Below are 10,041 nucleotides of genomic sequence, written 5' to 3' on the forward strand. Positions count from 1 at the left end.
ATATATATATTATAATGATACTTCTTTGTAGTTCAAAACGATGTTGGAATGAGAGCAGTGCGGATATCCTTTATGGTGTTCTTCAGTCAGATGTGCAGCGCGAAGAATTTCTCGTAGTTGAGAGGGCCCAATGGCCGAAATATACCAGTTTCCTGTTTATGGATGTGGGTAGATCGAACAAAACTCTGTGGCGGTCTTTTTCGGTTGATTATTAGGTCCAGTTTGTCAATTTCAATTGACCTTCCATCATACTTTGGCGCCTAAATTGTGCTAAAATGTACTCGCTTTTTAAGGGAGATGATGTGAACCGAAGCTTTAGTGGATCTGATGGATTCGCGCTGTCAGAAGTTTTAGTTTGTTTTCCCGTCCCACTGATAAATATTTTTCATTGCTGAAACGAGTCTCAACGATTGGGGAGGGTGTTGGTGATGACCCCAAAATAGTGAAGTTCAGGTGGACTTCAGTAACAACGTGGTCCTTGTGAATCGCTAGTCAACCTTAGTCGAAATCCCGCCCTCAAAGTTCCATGTTCCTCCTATCCTGGAGTACTTATTTTGTAAGATTATATTCAAGTAGAAAATTTTACGCCTCATTGTCGGTAATAACTTGCAAGACTTAGCCGTTTGAACGCAGTTTTTCTTGTTTTGCTTTACCATCACCACCACCACGGAACTGTTTGGAACAGTAAGCTTTTCCCATCCCTATAATTCCGTTAACAGTCGTGCCATCCCCTCTCTTCACTCAACAACCCATATCAAGTTTCGATCCGCCGCACGGATTTAATTACCTTCTTCCATCGAACCCACTCACTTTTATCCTCCGTGACTCGTGAAACACATGAACATTCCGATTCTCTGTGTGTCTCCACGCGCAATCTTAGTCTGTCTCATTATTTTATACTGGCAATCCTTGGTTTTGCACTCTCTGTGTGCACCACTTTCATGTGTAAAAGTTGCTTTACGACAGCGCACGATATCGCATTTGTCGGTTTGTATACAACTGGTGTAAGCTGAAACCAAGTGAAGAGGGGAAATGGTTGAGCTCAATTTGGTGCTAAGGTTTGAGCACAGGTTCTCTATCGAAATTTTCTGGTTGATTGATACTATCTGCACTCGAACAATCTTAAGGTTTCCCATCTCAATGCTTCCCATAAATTTGATGAACTAATAGGACCGGATGGTTCGTTTCCTGGTATGAAACAAACCCTACATGCTTAGCAAATTTAAATCCCGTTTGGATCCAGTTGCTTGAAATGTACTCACATTCATCGCTGTTCTTCAGTGTTGTCTTTAACATTAGTAGTATAAAATGCAAAGACTATGGTTTCCCTACGATGTACCGCCTTTGTACGTAACGTGATTTCGATTTTTTTCTTCCGTTGCTTCGTTAGCCTCTGGCGGTTTTTCGCGCCATCATATTCCTTACACTCCGACCATGTGTCTTTTCCCGCTCCACCATAGAGTGCGAGGCTTCCAACTTTTCAGTGCTAATTCACCTTACTTATTAAACAATGTTTTTACTATATCTTTCTTCTGAATAGGCTGAGGAGCTGAACCGTATCATAGGCGATGCTTTCCAACTTGCCTTCATCAAACAACGAATGGCGAAAATTGCTGCTCAGGGTGACGGTAACGCTGATTCAATGGGTCCTGTTCCACGGCTTTCCGACTGGCATGAACCGTGGCCTTCCTCAACGGGTACCTTGAACCCCAACACTAATAACAACGCACTGATTGGTATTTTGGAATTGCCACCTCCTCCTTCGTATCCTCCACCCCCGGCATCCGACACTAGCGTTCCTTCAAACGAAGATTTTCCAAAGGATGTGGAAAACATAGGAAGCAATGGTTTAGGCCTTTCTTCCAAAAAGGTCTTCCAACCGATGGAAGACCGATTCGTCCACAGCAATTTCGATACCCAAGCGTACCCTTCAGACCGGAATATTCCTGAGGAGCATAATAGTGCAGATGAGCTGGAACCCCAGTGAGTTTTGTTTTCCATTGACGACCGTCAAATGTTTTTCAGCCGACTTGTCATCCAATCTGTCGACTACGTATTTTTATGCCGGTTACTATACCCACTTTCGTTTTAGTTTTTAGCACTGGTCTGTATGATGTTGGTAGACAGCCGTTTAATGTAGCTCACGGTTACACAGACACTGCGCAGAACTGTTTGTCGCGCGGACAACATTTTGCATAATGCTATTCTCGGTTCCTGCTGCTTTGGCAGATTGAGTTTATTGTTGTTCACTGGTTACCAGTAAGCCTTTCTGATAAATGGAACAACCCGTTGAACGACAGATTGGTTTGAATCTCAAGTTAATACGATCAGAGTCTGAAAATGAGTTTCGACTCTACACGAGTCCGGTTGGGTATGTCCTTCTAATGAATATACGTTAAAGTCTTAAATATCGGTCCAGTTGACCAGGCCTTTGCGCGGCTCCCTCAGCCGAAGGATGCCATGATTTATGTGTCGCACCATCTCAGTTTGCGTTTAGGGTTTTCTTACCTCTCATCTGTTTAGGGGCTCAAGGAAACTCGTTGGAATGGAGACGAATGCGCAAGGTGGTTTTTCCTTTTTGTGTGTGGACATCATGTTTCGTTTCTACACCAGTATTTTGTCATTGTAAGCCAGACGCTTTCGTCTTGTCTTGTGTCTGATAAATATGCGTATGTCCGATGCCTAAATCCTGTCGTTTTGTAGGGCTGGTGTTTATTCCCTATTATCCGGCTAACGGCCTCATCATTGCATTACAACAATCAATAATCATACCGTGTCATATCGGTTCTCGGTGCCTATGCTTCACTACGCATATGGAAGATAGCACACAAACGGAAATTGTCTGTGCTTTCCCTAATGGCACGGCTATGGCCTTGCCAGCAGGCTGATGTTTTTTTTTTCGATCAAAAGTTTCATCCATTTATTTGATATAACTTCATCCGCCGCACAAAAAAACCAAGTCCAGTCGAAAGAGGCATCTCTTATTCGTTTGGAGCTATCACGTAGACTAGAAGGGTTGTTTAAATTTCGTTGTCTGTGACCGTATGTGACTAGTTACATAAGTAGTATCACCCATCCATCGGTCGTAAGATTGTCTGACTAAATCATCCCCTAGAGAAACCGAAAACCACACTGAATGCAAATTTATTGACTGCAAACTGGTCAGTTACCACGTGGTCATATGGTCCGGTGTTTGAAGGCTGCCGACGAGAGAGTTTCACTCATTGGAAGGACCATGTTTCTTGCTTTTATTCCATTTGTTTCGCCTGAACTCCCCACCCCCAACAGTTCCGAAACAGTTGAGTCAGTTTAGTGATGGCTTGGTCATATGCTACGCAAGACGCGAAGTCATTTGTCAAGATGGATAGAGTTCTCGTTTCCTTCTTTAGAATGGGTCAAACCGAGAGCGGCCAGCTTTTGTTTGAGTGAATCGATGGACGTTTCGTGCGTTTGGCTGTAGCCCTTGGCAGATGTAGCTGCCCATCAGTATTAATAATTGTTTTATTGAGTAATTGCTCATTTAAGTATTCCAAATTGCTAGTCCTAGTCCAACTCTACTTTGTGTTTTTTCACTACATTGTTGTACGGAAGTACGATATCATTGTCAACGTTGGTGTTTCTGTCTTAAATGGTAATGGGTTCCCTACGTGGAAAATACCTTCAGACGCTTGTTGAATAATTTTGACTCTACCTAGTCCCTCAGACGCGGGGCGTTTATTTCCATTACTCATCCTCTAGGCTTTTTTATTTTATATTTCTTCCCACTGCGTCCCGATATCGTTTTCAGTCTGGGTGACACCACGTTATTTTGGGAGCTAGCAATATAACATTCCCAGGTACACGAAGTTTCATATTAGTTGTGCATTTTACACATTTTCGAGCTGATCGTTCCCTGGTGGGTATTCGTTCGTCATCGCACCAAAAGCTGTGTGTGAAATTAAGCTCCGGATGCACGTCTTTCCGGATTACAATTTTACCGTCATTACATTAGCTAGTATTCATAGTCGATGAACTACCATGCCAAGTTAAGTGCTCCCCTCCGTATGTTAAATTCACTCTCGCATGGTCAGTTCACGCAGCGAATTTCCAATAGTATAGTTTAGTGGAGAGTTGGATTCTAAGTTATTATTACTACATTTCATAGTACCTCTCGTCCCATTACTTGTGAGGCTGCGTTCTGTTCCTGAAGATCCTAGTGACCTTCGCTTGAAAGTGATGAAGTTGCTTGTTCTGTCGATTTTCATATGCAGACATTTCACTGTTGCTCACTAGCCAATCGATCGGTTCATATGACTACTGGTCTTGGCTCCCAACAGTAGTGTTTCATTCCATACCTTTTTTCTTATCTTATTTTTCTGTTATGTTTCTGGATGGGTCCGATTAACAACTATACGACACTTGAGAACGAGCGCACAAATCCTCAGCTTTGACGCAAGCCTAACCAGTTCTTGCGCAGAGAGAAGAAGAAACGAGCCTTTGGAGGGGTGCGTTTACTGTCTCAACCAAAAGCGAGGCACAAAAAAGGCACTGGCCAATAGGAAGGAGGCGTGGTCCTACTTGACACGTTTCTTGGTTTACCCCACCCACCTCGTGACTGGGAACTTGTAACTACTCAACCTACCCATGTGACATAAAAAACCTATTGTAGCGTGTGAATAACTGGGGAGTTTACTACCACGTTTTTGTTCTTCGTCACATCTAAACACGGCAACCAGCTTACTGTGGATACACTACTTGTGTCCTCAAGCAGATTAACGATAATACCTTGTGACTTCACCACATTAATACAACAATCCCTTTAGGATATACGAGTCATAACTTTGCCTCAGTAAAGTTTATCAAAACGGCCGAATCGAACAGTTTTTCCCTTTTTTTGTTTCCGTTCTTGTTCTTCATTTTCTGTTCCTGATGTGTTTGAATCAAGTGCTGCGTGCTGTGGATATCCATGTGAATAGGAACAATTCCAGCGTGACAATTTAGGATGGACTGTGACCTCAGTTTATGTTTTCCACTATTCATTCCATTTTGGAAAGTCTTTAGAATTTCCATTTGGTCCTGTTTTCGCCGAGAAAGCCTGTCTGCTTGAATGCCTTCGTCATGATTCGCGCGTTGCCCATCTTGCCTTCGAACCTTTCTCGCTTGTTTTGAAGAAGCCTTTGTATTAAATATTTAACGTTACCCTTCAATAAATCCAATATTTTGTCCACACAGTACCATACTGAATCTCTTCATTGATACAATACAAAGAATTCTGGTACGGTAACTTCACTGTTTTTGGTTAGTATTCGTACCTCGTCTCTGGTTGATCAACTGCCGCTGACATTTAGACTGTTCCGGACCAACGGTTGTACATTTGCCTATTCAGAAGCTCTTTCCTACAGGATACGATCCTTAAAGCAAGGTTGAAAATTCCTGAGGAAAATGCCAACTTATGTACTTGGTGCTTCGGCTCAATTACATTCACACTTTATTGTTTTTATTATATTATCATTCATTATTTTCTCGGTCTTCCATAGTGCGCTGAGGAGTCGATCTCATGTTTATTGGGAGGGCATCCCTAAATTTCTTGTTTTGGATTTCGCGGCTCGACGACTGTCAGATTTGTTCCGTTTTTCTCCCATCTTTGTATAGCATATGGGTTGCGTGGCAACGGCGTCTCGTTTGACGCGTTGCGTCTCACATCGTCTGTTTCTCCCGACTGTTTTGTGTTCAACTGAAACCGTGTCTGGAAGTTTCTGACTCATCGATCTGTTCTAAAAACCCCTATTCATCTTCAGGCTCGTTTTCCTGTGGTTTGTTTTTCGGAACTGTTTATTTGCGACTCGCCCCAGTTCCTTGTTAAGAGTCGTCTGAATCAGGGACAGATCCCGTCTGCCTTTCAGCTGCTTGAGGACCGAATGATGTACGGGCTATGTGGGCACTGTTTATTTTTATTCCCTCTGGTCACGCATTCTGTCGGTCTTGCATTCTGTTCCATTGTATCCGGAATAATTGCAAATAATCCAGAAAACAACGTGTTCCTACGAAAACCAACTTCCCAAGGTATCCTATTGTTGCTCCCACCCACCAGGTTCATTCTTGAACTAGGGGGTCACTATCATGCCTTATTCAACACTTATAATCCGGGGTAACTAGTTCAAATTGAGAGAGGAAGCATCGAGAAGACACGCGCAACAAAACACTGCTGCGTAGGTCTTCGGAGTAGAACAATTTTTTTTAAATTACTCGAAATTAATCTTCTACTCTAAATCTGAGTCGACTGAGTCCCGGTCTGAGTAAGACTTGAGATAGTCCGGGTTTAGAGTTCCTGCTCCATCCCCAACTCAGGCAGCGTTTACGTGGGTTTGGGCAGGTTGAATTCATCTCGATCTTTGTAATTTCTCCAGAGCAGTCATGTGCCGAGCAAGTACCGAAAGTGAGTGACTTGACTGCAAGAAATAGTTAACTGGTGGCCATTCAGTTTTCAGAGGTAGACGGTTCAGCTTGCCTATCCGGCGAACCCCATGAAATTCCCCACGAATATTTGGATTATTTCATAGTGTATCGAGTTAGCTAACGAATAAATAGACTTTTAGCAAGGTATCATGCGTTTGCTATTTGTCTAGTCCCTTCTGCATTTCTCAGCTGCGCTTACTCTTAGAGTAGGATTTCTGTATTTTATATTGACTGGGTCGATGTTTTTAGTCAGTTAAAAGCAGTAGTTCATAGATTGTGTGAAATTGGGAATTCAATCATTGTTCGAAGTTCTTTACATGATGGCCCTGCTGCACTGTTTCGAATTCTGACGACTGCTACTTATTCGCCTTGTTGAAGGTCATGCATCTAATTGCATTACATGGATAGGTACTGAGTCTGATGCACAGATACAATAAACCATATAGGGTAGCTTAGCCACTGTGTCACTTCGGGCGTCGAAATGTGTTAGGCTGTCAGCCAAGGGCATAATTCATGTCTGCATACGGTCAGCTTTTCTCCACAGTTCGAACACTTGGACTCTTCGCGAAAAAAATGCACAATAACTCCCGGCTTTCAGCTGTTGCTGCCCGCATACGTTTCTAACTAATCCGATCAATGATGGGGTGATGCGTGATCGATGCGCATCGAAAAACCAATTTACATAGAATGCACAATTTTCGTTGGCCATACCCCTTGAATATCCAGAAAGAAAACAGTTTGTGATAGTGTGTGTTGCCTATGAAGTATAAATCAGACTAGAGACGAGAGGCTGGTGATCACATTGCAGTAGTTTTATTCCGAACATTTAGTCCTCTTTTATTCTTGGTTATTTATCTCCACGGCAGCAAGAGCTCACTGCCCAGAAGCACGACTTCTCGCTAGAAATGATGAGGGTGAGCAAATGCACAAGACATCTTATTCTAACTGCAGGTATGATGCATTCTAGTCCTGGATATTATATTCAGTTGAAATGGAACGAGCTGCATGGATTCACCGATATTCACATATGCCCTAAAAATTCAACAAGATCAAAGTAATCTTTTGATTTTGTTGTTTCTCCTTCCACTGTTACTCTAAGGACTGATCATGTGACAGATAAACCTTTTTGCTGAATTTCCGTCTTTCCTGAACGTATGGGATCAATAAGTGGTCTCTTATAAAATTATTAAGTAATCATAACCATAAAACTAAAAAAACTCGCAGAGCTACCAAGTGGTTGGTCTTTGGGTTGATACTGATGTTGATCGTTTAGAACAAGTGAATCAGTGCCTTCCATGGAGGTTTCGTTCTGTAACAGCAACCGAGAAGCACTGTTCAGCGGTTTTATGCTTGGGAAACGTCATCAATGCACATCTCACGAAACTCAACGACCTTCGAAACCACGACCGCCTGGTTACTAGTCGAACGCGACCGTTATGCTAAAATGGACTAGTCAACACTCATAGTGGTCCTAGTTCCTGTATTTTAACCTCTATGGACCATGGAAACTGTCATGCGGTTACCGGATCGTGCTGTCGAAAAGTCTAGGGTTGAGTTAAAGCTATTCTGTTTTAGAGCTGGCATTGCTAACCACCCGCTGGACAGTTCCCTCTGATACCAAACATTACGTCTTTTGGGGCTAGTTTTTTTACGATTGCTGAAGTTTGTTTCAATGAGTTCGCAATAAGAATATAAACCGGGAATCCAGCTTGGATTCAGTTATGTCTATCGTTAAATCCAAAAGGGTGTGCAAGTGAGTGCAGTTCGCGAATTCCGTGTAATTTGGGTTCACGTAGAAAACGAGGTTGACGGAAACTTGGGGGATGTGCCTACCGGCTGAGCCCTAAAGAGGGCATAACCAGTCGTGGGCTGTCAAACAGTTTCCAGCAGCCGTTCGAGTAGTTGCTTTCATGGGAATATACTACGATATCTCGAATTTCGCACCAACTGAAACATGAGGTGCACTGCTTTCATTTGAAGAATATTATAAACGGGAGATTCAATTGGGGTTTGAGTTGAGTCCATCGTTAAAACCAAATTGATGTGCAAATGAGTGTACTTGTTGTAGTAGATATGCATTCAGCCACCACATAGCTAATTCTTTTTGAGCCTTATTGATTGTGAAGTTGTCTGTAATGATTTTTTGACCAGGACTTGTTCGGCAAACCCTTTTGAACGGGTAGTCATAATCCTCTTGGTATCAGTTCTCAGAACTACATTCAATTGTTAGGCAAGCGGTCTTCGGTTTCTTCTGTACTCAGTGGAGATCAGGTCTAAACCATACAATTATGTATTTTTGCCCGTACGATCAAAGCGAACGTGTGCTCGGTGCATCTAGGCTTATGGCATCATTGTGCCCTGATATACGATCCATCTAGCCAGATATGATAATACGGTTTTGCTTTAGTTTTCCAGTGGTTTACGCGTAAATGTGCATGTATTTTGTCACGTGGACGTCTTTTGGCTGTCATTAACTATCTAGCTTGTACAGTTGTGCTAGCAACAGGGAGTGTTCGCGATGTTTTGATTTGATTGTCCACAATCTAGTTGTTTTGTTATACTCCGTATTACGAACCGAATTGTTTTAAATTATAGATTTTAATGTCCTCCTTTTTAACAGGTTGAACACTATTTCCAACGTAAACGCCCCAGTTTTCGGCGGTTTTCGACGGCGCCACTTTCTCCGTATGTCTGAAGGAGGGAAGCGCTTTTCCGGTATATCTGATGCTCAAATTGTTGGTGGCAGTACAAGACAACCAAAACGCCGTCAGGATCGAGGTTTGGCTGGCTTGTTCTCCTCATCGCGGCACAGCTCCTTCTTCCCAAATACAGGAAGTAGTAAGGAACCAAATGCACCCGATCTTTTGGAATTGTTAAGCGCCCAAAATTCACCACCAAAGCCACATATCTTTCTCGACTTGCGTACATTTGCCGGTGGCAGTCCAGTTGTTGCACTCAAGGAACGTCTGGATGCCCAAGCGGTTGCTGACGCAAAGGCCTGTGCGTTCGCTGAAGCAGCCGCTGTTCTGGCTGCCGCCAAAGAAGCCACCGGGGGCCCTAACAATGCGGAAAGTCTGAGTGGCGGTCATCCCAGAACAGACATCCAGAGCGGTAGCCCGGGGTCATACCCAGTCACGTCGACATCACCTTGTTCAACGAACTCAACTCATAGTGAACCAAGTAGGCCTATCGTTGACTCTAATGGTTCGATGGAATCACCCCCTACTCCTCCAATAAGGTAAGTTTTGTTTGACCATTAGATTTACTTGCCCAGAAAGTTCCTAGTATCTCTGGTACTCTGGTAATAACGTGTCGACCTGGACACTCAATGTAATTCGCGTTAACGTCAAAAAATAGGTCGTTTCGAACTCTCATTCATTCTCCGAGTTCTGAGGTGTCTACTACTTATGCCTTTTTCGCCTGTATGTATCTATGGAACCTTAACACGTGTAAGCTGGCTTCGTGGGCTTTCCCATGTCTATTTTGTCTCCTTGAAACTAGTCTTTATCGTCGTATGCGTTATTGGCACTAATAATTCGCAACATTGCATTCATCACATGCCAGAGAAAATTGCAAGAGGGAAAGAACCTGATGCAGTCTTCCACA

General features: G+C 43.0%; 1 protein-coding gene across 1 annotated transcript in view; it reads left to right on the forward strand.

Annotated features, from left to right (window-relative positions):
- T265_14080 (hypothetical protein) overlaps window positions 1-9,769 on the forward strand; it is a gene marked incomplete at both ends in the record, with an annotated part of 39,977 nt that extends 30,208 nt beyond the window's left edge. Inside the window, 3 exons of the mRNA XM_009171923.1 lie at window positions 1,566-1,983; window positions 9,056-9,673; window positions 9,721-9,769. Of these exons, the coding sequence (XP_009170187.1) occupies window positions 1,566-1,983; window positions 9,056-9,673; window positions 9,721-9,769 (1,085 nt within the window). The remainder of the gene's footprint in view (window positions 1-1,565; window positions 1,984-9,055; window positions 9,674-9,720) is intronic.
- Window positions 9,770-10,041: the final 272 nt, after the last annotated feature.

This window comes from Opisthorchis viverrini (assembly GCF_000715545.1).
Source record: "Opisthorchis viverrini unplaced genomic scaffold opera_v5_139, whole genome shotgun sequence".
In the NCBI taxonomy this organism is placed as follows: Eukaryota; Metazoa; Platyhelminthes; class Trematoda; order Opisthorchiida; family Opisthorchiidae; genus Opisthorchis; species Opisthorchis viverrini.